At 52.7% G+C, this 19,693-nt stretch overlaps 1 protein-coding gene across 2 annotated transcripts in view; it reads left to right on the top strand.

The window, feature by feature from the left end:
• The first annotated feature begins 3,327 nt into the window (after positions 1–3,327).
• The window catches only part of MDGA1 (MAM domain containing glycosylphosphatidylinositol anchor 1), a 53,990-nt gene continuing 37,624 nt past the window's right edge, over positions 3,328–19,693 (top strand). Inside the window, exon 1 of one of the 2 annotated variants that reach the window (XM_015237335.3) lies at positions 3,328–4,576. In XM_015237335.3, the coding sequence (XP_015092821.2) occupies positions 4,510–4,576 (67 nt within the window). In that variant the 5' untranslated portion in view covers positions 3,328–4,509. The remainder of the gene's footprint in view (positions 4,577–19,693) is intronic. The other variant, XM_072945084.1, reaches the window with a different exon arrangement.

Below are 19,693 nucleotides of genomic sequence, written 5' to 3' on the forward strand. Positions count from 1 at the left end.
GGTGGGAGGAGATGTGGGGCGCTTTCTAGTAACACACTCTCATAGCAAAAGCCCAAAGCTGCCCTGCTTGGCCAAGGTCTGGGGCTTCTGGTTCCCCGGCCTGTCACATACCCCTTCAGTCAGCAGCTAGTTACTTGGAGTCGCTGGAGTTCCAAGGGCTGAGCTTTCTCTAGGGCACAATACTGGGTTTTTTCTTAGAACGCCATGGGTGGAACCGAAAAGTTGGCAGTTGAGTGCTGACCTCCAGGCAGCCCAGCTTCAGTCTGATCCTGTGCCCAGTGGCCCACTTCACAGATGCCTCAGGTCCAGCAGCCTAGCCCTCATCTCCCACCCCCTAAAAGCCCAATTTGGGGTCCACAGAATTGTTCTCTATGAAAGAATAGAATAGGAACACTTCCTGTGAAAGCATTTACTAAATCCCTAGGCCCTTACATCTCTTCTGTGGAACAGTGGGAAAGAGCAAGAGCACAGAGCCCACTTCAGCCACTCAGCAGCTGTGTGACTCACTAAATCTTTCTATGTTATTCTATGAGAATAACAGTCCTATCTCACATCGTTGTTATGAGGATTAGTTAGTACACGTGAAGGCTTAGAACAGTGCCTGGCATGTGGTGTCAGCTAGTACTATTATTTCTCACTTCTGTCAACAACCCTGTGAAATAGGGATCCCATTCACTTTACAGCTGGACAAGCTGTAAAGGCCTAGAGAGGTTAGTACTGGAGCTCAGGACTGATGCCTCCCATGCCCAGTGCTCTTCTCCTGGGTTGTCTCCCATTGTCAGACCCAGGGCTCTGTCAGAGGCAGCAAGCAGGGCACACCTAGGGGAGGAGAAGACTGAATTTATGTCACATGCAAGAGGCTGTCAAGGTGTTTACACTGAATACAATTAGCTGCAGACTATTCACAAGTGGATTAGCTACAGCAAATGTTCTGTCCCAGACGCTTGAATTTGGTCCTCTGTTCCCCCTTCCCCTCCCTCTGTCCCTCCCCATCACAAGTCTTCTCTCTCTTCCAGGCCAGTGTAGGTGTTCAGAGATAGTAAACTCACTGTCTGCTGAGAGTCAGGGGGGTCCCCTGCCAGTAATGAACCCTAAAGCCAAAGAGGAGCAATTAACTGCTATTTGGGGTTGGACTAGCTAACTGAAAAATAGGAAAACAGTTTCCCATGGCATGGATAAGTACTTAGTCAACTCAAAATGGGCAAAGCCAAGGAGGGTGGGAATCACTGTGATCACTCCCTGAGAGCTTCCTGGAGGAGGTAAGTATTTTCAAATAAAGGGAAGAAGATGACAATAAAAGAAGCTACTCACCCTCAACTAGTACTACTTCCTTTTCAGACTGGATGGGGAAGGTGGGTGGGAAGATGCCTGATAGCTTTATATCTCTGTGGGGCAGAAACTGACTTTTCTCTTTGGTTAGGGGCTGGGGGTGGGGTGTAGAAAGGACGGCTGCATTGAGGGTATCCTAGGTCTGTGGTATCTGGCCTATGATGGGAATCATTCATTCATTCATTCATTTAACAGATCTTCAGCTGACATCTGCTGGGTGCTCAGCACTAAGTTGGGTCTTGTTCCCCTTATTCAACCTTGGACCCACAGGAAAGGAAAGAGAAAAAAAGGTTGAAGGGATGAAGGAGGCACAATCAAGTGGAGAAGGGCTGAAGAGTAAGATTCTTCAGACGTTCTTGGACTTTCTGAGATAGAAAGGGAACTGAGGAAGTGTCACCTGATAGAATGCCCCTACTGCCTGGAATTTCTCTGGACACCTCCCACCCCGTCCCCCTCCCGCTATTGGGGGCACGTGTTCCTCTGGGGATCAGTCCCTGGAGGGTCTGGAGAGGAGAGACCCAGCAGGAAATGAGCCTGGGAAAGGGTGGCTTATTATTTTTAAAATTTGTTTTAATTCACATCCTGAAAAATTAAAAAAATTTTTAGTGTGCTTTGAGTTTTGACAAATGCAGAGTCTTGGACCACCGTCACAGCCAAGATGTTAAACAGTTCTGGGGGATGGGGGTAAGAGGGTCTGTAATCTCCCCATTTGTGAGCTGCTGCGGTTTTCCGCGCTCCTACCCGCCGCTCTAACACAATTCTTGCACACACGCCGAGATACAATAACGGCGACAGGTGGAGCAGGTGAGATTAGCAGGACCAGGGTAGGGGGATGCGATCGGAGGTGCGGCGGAGGACGCCCGCCTTGCTTCCTAGCCTTTACCTCTCCCCGCTGGCGTTTGGGAGGAGCGCTCTCCCCACCCCTGCTCCCAGAGGGCCAGAATGAGGTAGCGGAGTCCGGGAGTGCAGGACCCCCGCAGCTAGAGCTAGAGAGGGCCCCTGGCTTGACAGCCGGAAGAGAGGACCCCCTGGGGCGCTTGGGGGCGCCTGAGGTCCTGAGGGCAGACAGGATGGGGAGATGGGCGAGCTGGGAAGAATGAGGGGTGGCCTGGGCGAGCTCTGGCTGCGGGGTCCTGAGGACAAACCTGTTGGCAGTCCATGGGCCGAGGCAAGGGCAGGAGCTCTGATCGCGCCCTCTCCGCCCCCAGCTCAGCCAGCTGCTCCGGCGGTGGCCCCTACACCGGACGCCGGGAGAGGCCGCGGCTGTCTGGAAAGGGGCGGGGCTCGGCCGGGGGCGGAGGGACTCCCGGGCGGCGCAGACAGCCCTGCAGACCGACAGCAGGCGATCGGCTCGCGCTCCTGCAGAACCCTGAGAGCCCCGGGCGCCCCGGCCTTTCCCTTCAGTCCCGCCCCCCAAAAGTGCAAAACATTTACAAAGTGTACAGTGCCCCGCAGGCTAGACTAGAGTCCCTGGGGCGATCGGCTGTGCTAGCCCAGCGAGCTTACTGGGATCGGTGCACCCGGCTCGGGCAGCGGGTCTGGGTGAGCAAGGGCGGGCGAAGAGCGGGTGTGCAAGCGCGCGGCTGCAGAGCCCGCGCCGAAACCCACGTCCCTTCGCCACTGTCCTCGGGATAGATGGATCCATTTCTGCTTCCTGACATTTTCCTGTTTGGGGTAGGGGGTGTTCTGGGGGGCGGAGAGAGGGAGAGAAGGAGGAGGGGGAGAGAGAGAGAATGAGACAGAGAGAGAGAAAGAGACACACACACACACACACACAGAGGGGGAGAGAGAGAGAGAGAGAGGGAGAGAGAGAGAGAGAGAGAGAGGAGAGAGAAAGGCAGTCTGCTTCCCCCAGCCCTGTTTTGTTTTCTCTAATTGGTCCTGGGGGAGGCGAGGAAATTGGACAGAGGCTGGGCCGGGCGAGCTGGGCTGCCTTTAATTGGCTCCTTTTTTTTTAACTGGAGGGGAATCAAACAGGAGAGCGAGCGACAAAGGGTGGGAGAGCGAGAGACCGAACGAGAAGACGCGAGGAGGAGGAAGGAGGGAGGAGAGAGGGAGGTGGGGGGAGCGCGGAATGAAAAGCTCCGAGGGGGGAAAAAGCAGCACAGCGAAACCCAAGTTGCCGAGCGAGCGGAGCGCTCCCGCTGCCAGGAGCCCAGCGGCCGCCGCGCCCGGGAGCCCGGCCCGGCCCCGCCTGCTCTGGGCCCCCGCCCGTGGAGGCTGCCGGGCGGGGGCGGGGACCGCCAACTTGGGGCGCGGCGCTGCCCGGCTCTCCCGAGAGCGCCGAGCCCGGGAGCGCCACGGCCGTGGCCAGACGGCGGGAGCCGAGCGCGACGAGCGGAGGCGGCGAGCGGCTCTCTCGCCGCAGCCCCGGCCTCGGCGAGAGCGCGAATATTTTTCAAACGACTCAAACTTTCCTTCTTTCCCTGCGTTCTGGGGTTTCTCCCGTATGGAATTTCTCTATTGATTCCCGCGGGGCGCCGGGGCTCTATTCCGCCCTTGGGTTTCTCGGTGGCTCGGCTAACTTCGCGGACCCAGGGACTCGTGGCTCCCGCCCCTCGGCGGAGCCCAGCCCGCGCTGCTCCCTGGCTCAGGAGGGCCAGAGCCGGGGCTTTTCGCCTCGGAGAGGGTGCACAGCCTGACACCCTTGGGTCTAGCCATTGAGCCTCCAGCACCAGCCGCAGGACTGGAGACAGCGGATTAACCCGAGCGGAGACCCGGCCTCCCGCCCCCGCTCCGCGGAGGGGTATCCCCTGGGCGGGGAAACGACAAGTTTGTCAGTCGTCTGTGGCCTGTTGGATCCAAACGCCTCCGCCTCCGCAGAGGGGTTCCTGGCGCCCAGAATCCCGAGAAGACAGCCCTGGGGACCGGGGGCGGCTCGGCGGCCGGGCTACTCGGGCCGGGGCGCTGGCTGCTGAGCCGGGCGCGCCGAGGCACCCGGGGCCAGGCCAGCGCCCCCTGCGTCCCCACGCGGGCAGCGGCCCCGCCGGAGGAGAAACCCGGGTCGCTGCTGCCTCCTCCGCCGCCTCCTCAGTCTCCTGGTCTGTCGCCGCCTCCTCCCCCTGGGTTGTCTCTTGGGGAAGGGCGAGACGTAAGGGGCATCGCGGGGCCCCGGCGTATGAGCCCCCCGCCGCCTCTCGGGCTGCGCCGCCTCGCGGGGATGAAGCACGGGCCGTGAAGATGGAGCTGACCTGCCTTCTACTTCTGGCGCTGATCCCCTTCCATTGCCAGGGACAAGGAGTCTACGGTAAGAGCTCGCGTCCCGCTCCACGGCGGCTTAGCATCGCGAGGAAACTTTGCAAGAGGCGCAAAGTGCGCGCTGCTCGGGTTTGGTGGGGAACCGGGCTCGGACTCTGGAATGAATGTCCGGGCACCCGCCCTTTCCCAGAGCGGGAGGAGATCGAGCTAGCTGCTTCAGATGAAGCACGGAGACAGGTCGTAGGGTCTGGCATGAAGCCGGGGATGCCAGGGGGAGGTAGTACCCACTTTCCCAAACCTTGCCAGTGGCGGGAGTGACTTGGAACTCTCGAAAGCACCCAGTTGGCTCGGGAGATCCTGACAGACCGCAAACCGGGCTCTGGGGTAGCGACTTGCACCGAAACCTCGTCCTACCATGTCTCGGCCTCAGGAGTGGAAGCCGAGCGATGCACGATCCCGAGTTGCGCCCGGCTTAAGGGCGAGCTGGCTGCCAGCACCGCGGCCTGGCAGTGGGCTCGCCTTCTCTGCTCTCGCTTGGCTTCGCTTCTTTTGCTCGCTTTTTGACAGCCCAGGCGGAGGCCGGCATCCCCTTGATCTGGCTTCTAAGAACCCAGAATCCTTTTTCTGACCTCTCCTGAGCCAGTTAGTTCTTCCTATCCCCGGTTCTCAGCTACAAAACCCCAGCCCCACCTTCCTTCTCCCTGAGCACACACACATTCAGCCACCGTCCCCAGGAAACGCAAACACTGCACGCACCCATCGGGCTGCGTGTTCAAACTCTGCCTCCTGCCACGCAGCTTTGCTACCGCATCCCCACGCCTCGCTCTCAGGCGCGGAGGAGACTCTGGTTCTCCCTTCTCCCTTCTTTCTCGTGGGTTTTCCCAGGGAAAGGTCCCGGGAGCTGATATCATTCGTTCAGGATCACACGGGCTCACTCCTCCCAGGGACTCTCGCTCTTGAGTTCTGGCTGCTATCAATGCACTGGCCCACAGCACGAAAATTCTTTGGGGCAACATGGACCTTACTTTACCTTCTGACTGCAGGGTGGTCTGTGTAGGTCACTTTTTAATGATGTATAGCTGGAGCGGGGAGGATTCTCTTTCCCTCTTTCTCTAAGGTTGAGGGCCTAATTATTTGCTTTTAGATCAGGAGAGGGCTTGACCTATTCTGTTGAGGGGTGGGGGCAGAGGCATTGTCCCCTCAGCTGCCAGCCTCAAGTGCAGATTCTAAATGCTTCCTTCTAGGGGTGCCTGGCCTGCCTCCCTGAGCCTGGCAAGAGGAAGGGGTGTCCTGAGGGGTGTCTGGGAGGTGACATCCTTCTGGCCCTACACAGCTAGCTGGCTTGGGCTTTATTCCCTGGGGAGGCTGGCCCAGGCATCTGGCCAAACGCTGCTTCTCAATTAGTTTGTGTGTCTCTTACTGCCTGGTCCTTTACATAGGCCAGAAAGGGAAAGAAGGAGGAAGAATGCAGCAGGGACTGAGAGAGGCTAGGTTGTGGGGAGGAGGCCGCTGAGTGGGTCCAAGAGACCTCGGCCTCCCCAAAGCAGAGGAAAGACATCAGGGTGTACAGGGAGGTCCTCTTTTTTTTCTCTTCAAGGTTTCCCTATACCTTTACTGCCTCCCTAAGAGGTGGCCCAAGGAGGGACCCACTGAGGCTTTTGCCTTCTCACCACACCCCAGGGGCTCCAGAGAGTGAGAGGAGCCCTCCCCATTTGCTGCTGTCCTCCACCGTGCTTCTCCCTCCGAGTGCCCTTGGGCAGATCTGGCAAGCCCATCTCCTGGCCATCCCTCTCCTCTATCCACTCCCGCTTCTCCAGCCTTCTCCAGGGCTACATGGGACCCATCTTGAAGAGGCTTCCCTGAGCCTAGCCTGGAAACCCCAGCAATGAGAGCTGGGGGTGGAGCAGTGGTCTCTACGGACCTTGATTCAGAGTACTTTGGGGCCAGAAGGCTTAAAAGTCCCCCTTTCTCTGTATTTTCTCCACTTTCTCATGTGCCGGGGTCCCAGCTGCTCTCACTCAGAGCAAATCAATGTGGGCTGGGTGCACTGGGGCCAACTTGGGGCTCTTAGGTGACATTCTTTCTACCTGCCCTTCAAGAACATGGCCCCTAAAATGTCTGGGGCCTCAGGGGAATTGCAGGATGGACAGTCTTTATCAAGGTGGATGGAGAGAGGGGAATATCTAGTACGAGGAGGAGGGTGAGAGACTGCTGAGTTCCTTATGATGCTAGAAGCTTAGGCATATATAGCAGAAGGGAGAACCACTGTATCACAAGGAATAGTATGGAGAGCTAGTTCTGCCCCCCCACCCCGCCCCAAGCAGATAGAGCAGCTTGAGAAAGAGTAGGGTTTAGAGGGGAAGGATGGTCACTCATATCTGTGATTGTATGTCAGCACCCAGCATGGTGCCTGGCACACAGCAGGAGCTGGGCAAATATTTGTTGCACGATGAAAGGCCATTGTTGGGGGGAAGTTGAGGAAATGCTTCTTGAAATTTTTTCTCCCCAAGAAGTCTGTCTAGGATGGCCTCCTGCAGGGTAGTAGGGTCTCTTTAAGAGTCTCTGCTTAGGGAGAGTGACAGAGTCCTAGGCTGGCAGCTGTAGGGAACCTCAGCTACCCTGGCAGTGAGGAGGGAGGCAGAAGGTTTTACTCAAGGCACAAAAGAAAAAAGTGTGCCCTGGGGAAGGAACATCAGCATCTTTCCAGAATGTATGGCTGAGGGAGGGCAGGCTAACATGGAAGCTGAATTGAGGAGAGAGAAGAAGAACAGGATGTGGAGGGTAAGCCCAGCAGGATCTGGCCTGGGCTGTGGGTCTCTGCTTGTGGGAAGTAGATGCCTGGAACCCTGTGCCCAACTTCCCTCTGAGTATCCTCTTGTCAGCTCTGAGGTCCACTGTCTGCAATAGGGCTGGGGAGACACTCTCAGTCTGGCTTTGCTCTTCTTTGGGGCACAGATGCTACAGCAGTGGAGCACTGGACCAGATGGTCCAGTTGGAGCCAGTCCCCTCTTCCCTCCCGCCTCCCAATCTCCTGGCCCAGTTTGTTGTGCTCCAGGGTGGATACTGTAATCTGCTTTCTGGCAAGCCAGTGGGGTGGGCTGGCCCCAGAGACCTAGTTCTGGGGCAAAGATAGTAGCCAGGTGATGGAGGAATATTCTGTAAGTGGATAACATCAGAGAACACCCCCTCCTCCATCCTGGCTTCCTCTCCTCCTCCCATGGCTTCTGGACTTCCAGCCAGTGTCAGGTCCATGGGACTCCTCTCCCTTACAAAAACACAACAAACCCCTGGATTATTTAATATGCAGGAGTGGGAATTGACATTATCCTTAAGACAGGTTGTTTGCAACTTACTGGTGGAAGTCAAAATATTTCACCAAAGGTGTCATCAGAAACTACTATCCTATGCTAATTTTTGTGGGAACATGAAGACAGATGTTGAATAATTTGACAAGAGCAACATAGCTTACAGAATTATCACCAAGTCAGGTTTTTTTCCCTCCTCTGAGGGGTGCGGAGAGGGCATTTCAGAAAGTGTGTCTCCCAGTGCCGTCTTCTGGGTGTTGCTCTGGTTGTGGGCACTCTCTGGATTTTTCATTAGAGTTTCTACCCCATGCCTTGAAAACTGGCTTTCCCCTGGAGAAGGAAGGCATTGCATCAGGAACTCTGGCCCCACAAGGCAAACAGAAGGCTTGGGATTTTCTAAAAGCTCTCAAGAAGGTCCCTGCCTCTGTCCCATCTTCCTTCTCAGTTATAGAAACTGCATGAGGGAGAGAGAGGGCCTTGTGTCCACAAACCTATGCTGTTCTGTTTGCATTGTCAGCATTGTCTGCACCCCTCCCCAGGCCCTGCCCTGCTAAGTTGAAGTCGTCCCCTGAGCCAGTCTGAGAGCTCCCCAGGCCCAATGCCAGGCAGGAGAACCCCTCTTCAGGTCAAGATCCACATGATGTCCCATCCTTCACTGCAGGCTGGTAATCTGTGCTTCCTGTCTGAGGGGGCTCTGGAGAATGGGGGAGGGGTGGTTAAAGACGATTTCATTAGCCAGGAAAGCACCTTTGACGGGCAGGCTGGGGCCATGCCAAGGGCCTACTTGTAATTGGCCAGGCCTGGCTGTGAGCTCCTGGGGCCAGGGTGGCGAAGCTTCGTTTAGAGCCTGGTATTAGCTCTGCTTTGCTGGAACATGAAGGGACGGGCGGGGGGGCTCCATAGGGAGAATGGAGGGAGCTAATCACAGCCGCCAAGGCCCAGCAAATGAATGATGCAGGAAATCAATACCTGGGGGCGGGAGTGGAAATCCGGGCAGTGGTAGCAGCCACGGCTTCTCTGGCTGCCCAGGAGGCATGGACAGGCCTGAGAGGAGTGAGACATAAGCAGGAATGTGGGACCCGCCCTCTCCCCAACATCCTCCCCTCTTCCCCTTCATCTCCCTTCCTCTCCCTCACTCCTACCTTTCATCTCCTTGTGGCTGGGCTCAGGGAGGTTGCCGGGGAGATGCCTCACCCAGCCATAACAGAGGACCTGGGAGAAGGGACCTTGGACTTCTCAGTCTTGGAGAGCCCTTCCTCGCCCTGACCTGCCTCTGGACACTGGATGCTGACTGGCCCCAGGTGTGGGGATATGTACCTGGGGACCCTGCCCTGTGTGGCTGCACTGCCACTCCAGATGTGGCCAGCAGGGGGAGGGCTTGGCCACCACATTGCTTGCCTTTCCTGGGCTCCCTTGGCCTCTCGCCTCCCAGTAGGATAAGAGTTATTCCAATTCCTTAGCCTGGGGCCCATCAGACCTCCTTGGGGCCTTCTGAAGCTCAAGACCTCTGTCCAGCTCCTGTGTCTCCACCCCAGTGTCCTAGGGCATTCACCAGGGGCCAAAACCACACTTCCTGCACCCTAGCCTGGAGAAGAGCTCTCTGGTGGGGCTTGGCTGAGTTGGCTTCTGCCCGGGCAGGGCTGTGTGCAGAGCAGGGGCTCGTGACTTGGCAGAACTGACTCTTTGTGAACCTGGGTGCGGCCCTTCTGCATCTTTCTCCCCAGTTGTCAGAAGACCTTGCTTTGCAGGCACATAACTGCTGATGGTTGGAACTAGGTATTAAGGGACCCCAATTGCTTTGAAATGCTGATTTGGAAGGCAAAAGCAATGCTTAACTCAAAGGAATGAACCTTTTTTTTTTAAACAGTACAATCTCCCCTTTCCACAAGTCTATGCGTAACATGTGCTCTTTGCAAAAACAATCGTAGAAAACATAAAAATATAAGGAAGAAAGCAAAACTTACTTGGCATTCTGCTCTGCATTTGATGGTGATTCTTTCAGGCATCTTTCTGTGCAAAGAGGAATGAACTTTTTAGGGAGAATCGTTGGTTATAACTATAGTATCTTATAGGTATGTAAGTGCCGTGTGCATTGCCAAGCATTTTCATGCCTCTGCCTCCTTTGATTCCATAACATTCTGAGAGGTCAGCACAGCAGGTCCTATTGTCTGCAGTTAATAGATGGGGAAACAGGTTCTAAGAGTTTAAGTGATGTGCTCAAGGTTATACAGCTGGTAAGAAGTGGCTTGGAGACTTGATCCCAGGGGATCTTCTGATTTGGGTATAGGAAAACAATATGGTGTTCCTCTCACCACTCATTAAATATTTACTGAATACCTCCCTTGAGCAAGGCCCAGTTCTGAGCACTGACAGGGCTACCGAGATAAATAAGATGGAGGCTCTGCTCTCAAGGAGAACAGGAGAAGAATCACAGACAAGATGGTGGTTCCTGGAAGATCTCGATAAATGCCATTTGGCAAGGGCAGGTGAAAGGCTGTGGGAATTTGAAGGGGGCGGAAATTACTTCCAAGGCCTTGTGGAGGAGGGGGCATTGGAACTGGTCTTGACAAATGGAAGTGAGGACTGAGAAGGACATTCCAGGTGGAGTGCTCATTGTGGCAGAAGCTTGGAGAGTAAAGAACCTGGTGTGCATGGGGAAAGTGAGTCGTTCATTTGGGCTGGAGCATAGGTTAAAAGGGAATCAGGATGGAAAAGAATCTAAAAAGAAAAAATATATATGTATGTATATGTATAACTGAATCACTTTGCTGTGCACCTGAAACTGACATTGTAAATCAACTACACTTCAATAAAAATTTTTTTAAAAAAAGAAAGGAAATCAGGGCAGTTAGAATTGGAACAGTAAAGGAATAATACTAAAAATTGCTAATGTTTAATGCCCAGGCAAAGATTAGGAATATATATTGTCCTCTTTAATCCTTACCACAGTCCCTTAAGAGAGAGTCATTCATCAGCCCATTTTACCAATGAGTAAACTGAGGGCTCAGAAAAATGAAGTTACTTGTTCAAGTGGCAGAGCTGGGCTTGAACTCAAGACTTGCTGTTTATAAAGCCTGTGCTTGGGTGGAGTAGGCTGGAATCTTGGGTTTGGGAGATGATATTGGTAGGGTCTTGAGCAGGGGAGTGGGTTGATATGAGCCCAGGTAGCTCATATCAGGTCAGGTAGCCATGCAACTGTATGTTTGAGGAGGCTGTGTTCAGGAGGAAGGAGACATCAGGAGATCCTGAAGTTGTCTGGGGATGTCTTAGTGAGAGCTTGCTCCAGGGTGGTGGCCATGAGAATAGACAGGAGGGAGTGGATATAAGAACTGCAGTCTATCAACAAACATATGAGTGAAGGCTCTGTATGGGGTGCTTGAGATATTTAGTGAGAGAAACAGGCTCTTGCTCTCCTAGAGTTTACATTCAAATTGAGGGGAAATGGGTAATAAACAAGTCAGGGAATATGTGTGTGTGTATGTATATATATATGTACATACATATATATGTATATATATAATGATGATGAGTTCTATAAAAAAGGGTAGGCAGCTAAGGGAACAAGGAGTGGTAGACTGTGGTTCAAATTCATATACAGTAGTTGGGAATAGGGGTGATCTTTGAGTAGGTGGCACCAGAGCAGAGACCCATGAAGGAAACCTCATGGATATCTGCAGGAAGTGTGTTCCAGGTGGGAGAATAGCCAGTGCAAAGGCCCTGGGGTAGGAATATTCCCGGCTTATTTAGCAACAATGAGGCATCCTGTATGGCTGAAGCAAAGTGAGCCATGGGGAGGGGAGTGGGAGTTGGAGTTGGAGTTAGAGAGTTAATGGGACCAGATTGTTTGCAGCCTTGAAAGCTATGTAAGGACTTTGGATTTGATTCTGAGTGAGGTGGGGGCCATGGGAGGGTTTTGAGCAAAAGGAGGGACATGAACTGACACCTTTTTAATAGAATTCTTCTGGCTGCCCTGCAGGGAATAGACTGGAGGAGGTTGGGTATTGAGGCGAAGGATCCAGGCAGAGACTGTTACAAAAGGAGAGAAGTGAGACAGTACAATGATTAGGTCCTGACAGTGTTTCAGAGCTCAGGCAAAGGATAGGAGCTGAAAACGGCTCTGAAGTTTGTGTTGAGAGGCTTGGCACATAATGGCAACGAGGTGGAGCAAAGGCCATGGAAAGTCAGACAGGTTTGGGGCAGTGGAGGGAAGTAGATAAATGCCTAGACTTCTGGATAAGGAACTCAGGTCTGAACCCTAGCTCTGCCCCGTGCCAGCTGTGAAAGCCTGAGAAATCACATCTGCTTTCAAAGCTGTGGCTTTTGGGCTTGTCAGACGGGTTTGTGATAAGCATGCAATGAGATGGTGCCTGGGATGCTCTGAGCACTGTGCCAGGCACTTAGCAAGGCCTTGCTGAATGGTTTTATTTGAATGACAATGCCAGTGCAGTTTGGAACTTCATGGGATTCTGGTGCTGGGATGTCTGGGAGAGAAGCTGGTGGAGCAGGTGGACATGAGTGTTGGTGCTCAGGAGAGAGGTCCGTTCTGAAGAGGTAGATCTGCACGTCTGGATTTACGATCACAGAGCGATGTGGGTTGACACCATGAGGTGGAATAAAACTGCCACGGAAGAGAGAGCAGAGTGAGAGAGGAGGCTGGGCTGAGACCAGTGCCCTGGGATGGGAGGAGGAAGAGGAGCCAGAGCAGGTGGCATCAGGGAGGTAGGAGGAGACCCAAGAGGGGACAGGGACCGGAAAGCCAGGGAAGGGATACAGTCCATGGGAGGAAGGGTCGTCTGAGGTCGGGGAGGAGACAGAGTAAGGACCATCTGGGGACTGGGAGGTTGGTGGGGAGACAGCTGCAGCACAGAGCAGGGCTCATCAAGATCCAGCCGGAATCCTCTGGGGATTTTGTGAAAGTGCAAATTTTGATTCAGTGGGTCAGGGGCTAAGCAGAGGTTCTGCGTTTCCAACAAACTCCTGGGTGAGGCCAATGCTGCTGGCCCCTGGGTTGCTCTTTGAACAACAAGGGCAGACAGGAAAAATGATTGGGCTCAGATGGGAAGACTGGGGTTGGAAGGCCAGCCTGCTGTCTCTAAGGGACCCTGGCCCAGTAGCCTCACCTCTCTGAGCCTCAGTTTCCTTATCTGGAAGGCTGGTTCAGGCACGCCCACCTCTTGAGTTTACAGAGGAGCCTGAGTGATATCACTTTGTAAATTCAAAGGCAAACTACGGGGACTCTGTTTCCTGAGAACAGAGAGAGTGGCAGGCAGATGGTCGAAAGCCCCGAGTGTGGGTGGCTTATGGAAGCAGGGGGTGCAGGCTGCGTTCTTGAGAAATGTTGCAGGCCAGGGAGGGTTAGAAGGGCAGTTCCCCTGCCCAGGCTGGGCCTTCTGTCTGTGAGAAGCTGGGGCTGCAGGGGTGGATGACCTCTGTGGGGGGTGGTGACATGGGCGGGCATTGAGGGTGCTGCTTGGCTGGCTTGGAGATTCCACCCCAAACTCTTCTTGATTCCTTTTCAGTCCCAGAAACTCGGCCTAGATAGACTGATTATCTGGAGGGTTGGAAGCTGTGTAGAGGAGTGGTTCTCAGCCCTGGCAGCATGTCAGAACCACCTGGAGAGCTTTTTCAACAACATATGCCTGGCTCCGCCCTCAGCCCTCCTGAATCAGAAACCCTGCAGGTGGCATGAAGGCAGCTGTGGTCGGAGAGCTCTCCAGTTGATTCTCAGGCACAGCTGGTATAGACAGTGCATCTGAACGAGTCAGGTCCAAACAGATACCTTCTTCCCTTGGGCTTTCTGAGGGCATTTCTGGGTTTTCCAGATCACTGCCCAAGCTTTGTTTCAACCCATTCATCTGGACCCTGGGGTCTTAAGAAACCCCAGCTTATTATTCTTTAAATTATGAACAAGGGAACTTGCAGTTTAATGGTTCTAACTGAAAAGTCCATGTCAGGAGCTTGGGAGACTGGCCTCTCTCCCTGCTTTAACCAGGGAATTTCCAGTCCTGAACCTAGCGAGACTGAAAGAAACAGCCCCAGAAATGTTGTTTTCATTGATTTTCAATAGGTAAATTCTGTTACCTTTTTGAAATATGTCCCCTTTGTTTATTCTCCTCTCTTTTTGGCTTAGAGAAAATGAAAATTTCAAAGCTGGACCACATCGTAGGAATTCAATGTAAAGTGAGTTACAAGTTTAATGAGTACCTGCTAAGGGTCTGGGAGGGTAGTGGGTACTATGGCTGCAGAGGTGAAGGACACCTGCCCCTTGTGAGCTTGCAGTGGGGTAGGGAGAATGCCATCTTTTCCAACATTCTAGTTTTCCAGATGGAGAAGCTGAGGCTCAGCTTGAGGAACCTGCCCTAAGCCCTGCAATTAGCAAGTAGTGGAGTCAGGATTTGAACTCAAGCCTGCCCAATGCCAAGTCTAAATGCCTGCCTACTTCCCGAAGTGTGAAGTTCCTGAGGGCAGGACCTGGCCATGTTTTTGTTCTCTAGCCTGTGCTATGGAGGACAGGTTGGCTGATGGGGGCAGTATAAGGATCCTTAGTCCCATATGAGTTGGGAATCATATTCTGTTGTTAGAAACAAAGACCTGACTGCAGAGTCTTCAACAAATTAAAGTGACTTTTATAAAAAAACTTCTTTCAAAATTTTAATTAATTAATTATTATTTTTTTAATGGAGGTGTTGGGGATTGAACCCAGGACCTTGTACATGCTAAGCATGTGCTCTACCACGCTCCCCACTTATAATAACTTCTTATGATCTTTTATACTGTTTGTACTTCCTATAGTGATACTCCTTTTTAAATCCTAATATTGGTTATTGGTACCTTCTTTTTTTTTTTTTGATTAGTCATTTTAGGGGTTTATCATTGTTTTGTCTTATCAAAGAACCAAATTTTGGATTTGTCAATCCTCTATGTTGTAAGTTTGTTTTCTTTTTCATCCATGTCTACTCTTTAAAGTGGCTTTATTAAGTCTAGAGGTAGGCTATCCATGGCTGCTATGGTGGCTCCTCAGTCACTAAAGTTCCAGGTCCCTTTCATCTTGTTCTCTCCTTACAGTGGTGCTTCTCAAAACTTGCTCCATGTTAGAATTACCAGGGAGTGTTTAAAAATCCTGATGCCTAGATCATACCTCATACCAATTAAATCAGAATGTCTGGGAGTGAGAATCAAGCATCAGCATTTTTTTTTAAAAGAAACCCAGGTAATTCCAATGTGTAGCAAAGATTATGAACCCCTACCTTAGAACATTTTGCCTTAAAGTCACTAAAGGGCTGCTGGGGCTTAGCCATCATGACACATTCCAGACAGGAAGAAGGGAGGAACATTTAAAAGGTTGAGTCATCTACCAATTAAGTCAGCTTTTCCAGGAATCCCCTCCCAATGATGTCTGCTTCCATCTCATTGGTCATTCTTAGATGAAGACAGGCTGAAAAATATAGCTCTTTAGATGGACACATTCTCACCTAAAAGAATATCAGGTTTCAGTTATAAAGAAGGGGAGATTGGATGCTGGGTAGGTAATGAGCAGTCTTTACCACAAATCCCCACCTCAGGATAAGTTGGCATTTCTTGAAATGAGAGGATTTAGATGAATGTGAACAGCTGCTCTTCTCCGCATCTCCCCGTGCCCTGCCACCCTAGCTCAGGTGGGCTGGGGGCTCTGTCTGCTCAGAGTATGTCCAAAAGAAACCTTAGAGAAGACTGAGATCCAGAGTAGGGAACAGGCTTGCTTGGGGTCACCCAGATATTCATGTGAGGATCCAGCTTCCCATCAGCTTATGCTGTCTCCTCCTCCTCACCCCAACACCCTGTTCATTCACATTTCCATGAGGCTGTTCATTTCCACTGGTTGATATCTTTCCACTAGCAAGTGGCTTCTTTCAGTCCCAGCTTCAGGAGAGCTCTGTGGGCCCTCCTGATTTTGGGGAACAGAAGCTGAGGGACGGTGCTAAAGGCCATGGGGCAAAGAGTGTGGCAGAGGTGATCTAGCTTATCTTTCTGCCTCTCAGCCCACACCCACGTGACACCAGGCAACCCCACTGCTGTTTGCTCAATGTCTGGTCCTTGGTTGGAAGTTCTTCTCATTGCTTGACCTTATTTCAACTTCTATAACATAGCCTCTCATCAGAAAGTTTCAGGAGCTGAGGCCTCTGAGCTGAACTTGAATATCTTCTTTGCCCTGAGACTTTTCTTATGTGATTCTCAAGAAACTCTTAGTGAAGGCACTTTCCCCCATCTCTGAGAGGGACATCAGGAGGGTAGAGGTGGGGACGGAGAGAGATTCTGATGGTCTCATCTACCGGGGTTTGGTTCTGGTACTCTAGTAAAATGCAGGGGGCCCTTGGGGAGGTCAGTTTATCTCCAGAAAAAGACATAAGCCTACTAGGCAAGCTGAAGCTCTGTGCTGTCACAAGACCTGGCTTTATTTTCCTTCCTGGAATAAAGCCACAGGGTAGATACAGAGAAGGCCAGGAGATGGGGCTTGAAAATGTGGCAAGAAGTGAGCTCAGCTGCCAACCAGTGCACTTAAGTGATCCAGAGGCAGATCTTTGGGACTGAGTGTAGGAAGAGACTGAGACCAGAGAAGGTAAGTGGCAAGTCAAGATCACACAGCAATTAGTGCCAAGGCTGAAGTTAAAAGTCATGTCAAGGGACTTTCCAGATGGATCTTTCTCATTCTCCTATATTTTTGGGGCTCATAAGAAGTCAGGACATGTCTGCATGGCATTTATAAGCTCATTTCACGCCCACATCTCTATAATCCTCCCTTCATTCCTGTAAACTCCCTTTCTTATTCCCAGGCCTCATTGCAGGATCTGGAGCTCACTCTGTGTACGAGACTCCTGGTTAGATGTTAGAATCCATTAATGAAATGTCAGGGAGGTCCTGGGAGGCCCCGCCTTGTGGATGGAGGAGGCAGCCAGCTTGGTAGTGTGAACTGAGGTTGCTACCAATCTCCATCAGGTCCAAGAGCTCTGTCACAATGCTTAAGTTCCACCTTAAAGTTATTATTCAAGTTAGCTGAGAGAAACAGTCACTGTTTCCAGAAGGTTGCTCGGGGAAGGTTGCTCCAGCATCTCTCAAGCCTTTTTCCAGTGGCCCAGTTTGGTTGATCAGATGAATTGGATCTTAAAGCATTGGGATTCAGGCAAGGAGGTTTCCAAGGAAGTGATGGGTGGAGATAGGGGAGCATGGTAAAGTATTTGATGTGTGTGTGTGTGTGTGTGTGTGTGTGATTGTTAGGCAATATGATGGCTCTGGACTGTGGCCATGTGAAAGATTTAACAGTGGGCAACCATAGTGATTATAATGGGCTTGGACTCACAATCTTGGCTTGGGTACGCCAGAAGCAGATCCTAAGATAAGGAGCTGAGTGTGGGTAGTTTATTTGGAAGGTAAGCCTGGGAAGCTCTGGTAGGAGAATGGGGACGAGAGACAGGGAAGCAAAGGAACCAATAGAAGGTGCGTTGTCAAGCCAGTCACCACCATGTCCCACTAGGGACCTCTGGGACACAGTAAAACACACTTCAAGGTTATTCCACCATGGACATATGGAGTGGGGGCATGTATACACTAACTCCCATCTGTCACTGGTTGAGGGCTGCCCCAGGGGGTGCCAACTTCCCACTACAAATGCACACACAGGCAGTGTGAGCTCTAGTGGTCAGAAACAGCTTCAGGCAGAGAAGCAGGTGCTGGCTGGTGTGCACTGAAGAGGTTAGGGGAGGGGGTATGGATAGTAAGGCACCGACAGCCAAGCTGTCTCTTGACCCTAACTGGTCAATTTTTTGAGGCAGAAATCAGTGGTCAGAGGTGAAGGGTCATACCAAGCTCTACCTGCCAGTGAGCTTACCTTCTTTCCTGCTTCTATCTCCCAAGTCAGATCTGGGCTCCAGGTTACCTGGGGGAGTGTGTGTGTGTGTGTGTGCACACGCGAGTGCAAGCACGTCTTGCTTCACATGGCTAGGAGAGCAGGCAAGAGACATGAGAGGCTTTCTTCAGATCAAGCCAGTGCACTTCCTTCAGGGGTATTCAGAGGCTGCAGCGAGCTCTCCCATCCCCTCCCGCCTTCCTTCAGCTCCCCTGTACAGCCACGGCCCCTGGCATTGCCCAGTGGCACAGTGGCTTCGGGTGATGCCGGGAGGGCTTGGCACTGAGGGGTGCCCTAATGTGCCTGAAGCACCGACACCCTGTCTGGTCACTCCCTCACTTTCTCAGGACCTGAGGGAGCAGGGGCTGTGAGGCAGTTCAGGGTGGGGGTTGGCTGCATCCTCCCCCACCCCCCAGTCTCCTCTTCATTCTATTGGAGCTGGGACTGGTAAAGGCAGTGGCTCCTTCAGGCTCCCCTGAAGAATTATAGAGCCAGGCTGAAGGGTGAAAGGCGTAATCAGTGGGGATCCCTGGCTGCTAGTGATCAGTGTGTATGTGTGTCTGTCTGTCTGTCTATGTATGGAGAACCATTAGTATGAGATAAACTGCTCTCACTGGGTACTTCAACAGGACTTTTTGTGCACACATAAACCCACATGGGCATACATGTGCGGAAGGTATGTATATGTGTGATGATGCACACAAGAACATGTGTTCATGTGCACAGAGTCATGTGTGTATATGTGGGGCCATTGCAGACCTCTTTGGGGCTTCCCTGGGTCCACCTTTACCCCACAGGCAGTCTCTGGTCATCCTTGCCTTGGTTCCCAGGATGGAGGCGGGAACAGCATCCAGCACTCTGGGCCATTGGCCCACAGCTTACATCCATCCTGGGTTATAGCTGCCCCCAACTCCTAGGAGACCTGAAGTTGGGGGCAGGGACAGGCCAAGGCTGGCCTGAAGCTCCTGGCTAATTTTCCTGGCCTCCATCGATCCAGCAGCTACTCCTGAGTCTATTAGCAGTCGACGAGTGAAAATATCCCCCATCGCAAGCCCTGACCTGAGACAGGCAGGAATCTATAGCAATTTGTTCAAACAGAGGAAAGCGTTTCCCTCTGATTTGTATTCCAATTTATTCCAGGCAGGAAGGGGGTCAGGGTGGGGGGACGAGCCCTGGCATGGCTAGAGCTGGGCCTGGCTGTCCCCCCAGCCCCCTATGCCAGCCAGGGTGGCAGCTGGTGCTCCCCATGGTTCCTGGGTGGGGGGCTGAGGAGGGGAGGGTGGGCCTCAGCAGGGGGACGGGAAGAGAGACCTGCCAGCCTTCCCAGCAGGCCCTGCTTGGCTGGAGAGCTCAGTTGTGGATTTGGTTTTCGCAAAATACAAAGCCGCCGGCTTGAAGCCTCTCTCCCGGGCACTGGGGTCTGTGCCAGGCGTGCGCTCACCCGCTGCGCCCGTGCCAGGGTGGGGGTGGGGCTGGCCGTATGGACACAGTGGCCCCAGCTGGGCTGAGTGGCAGAGGGGCCTCCTTTTCTCCTGAAGCTCTCCCCAGCCAGCCTCAGAGGAACAGAGCTGCTCAGGCTCAGAGGGCAGCTGGCACCTTCGAAAGGTTCCTTGCGGAGCTGAGAGCCCATTACCATGGGAGCCCTGAGCACATCTGCCTGACACAGTGCTCAAGCTCCACTCCTGGTCTGAGCAAACTGGGGCTCACTGGTGTCCTAACCAGGAAGTCTCTTTTGAGCACCTACAACAACAGCTCCAGCTGATATTTATTAAGTACCAACGACTTGCTGGGCACTGGACTAAAATACTACCGAATACCCAGTTTTTGCAGAGTCCAGGCTTCCTCCTACACCTCAATTTCCCCACCCTCTGCATACTTATCATCTCCCTCACCCATCTCAGCTCAGTGTTCCTCAGTTTCTCCTGGGAATCCCCTCCCCCTTCCACCTGAGGGTGGCTCTGGTGACTGAGGGCCTCAGGAC

The sequence above is a fragment of the Vicugna pacos genome, chromosome 20 (genome assembly GCF_048564905.1).
Source record: "Vicugna pacos chromosome 20, VicPac4, whole genome shotgun sequence".
Classification (NCBI taxonomy): domain Eukaryota; kingdom Metazoa; phylum Chordata; class Mammalia; order Artiodactyla; family Camelidae; genus Vicugna; species Vicugna pacos.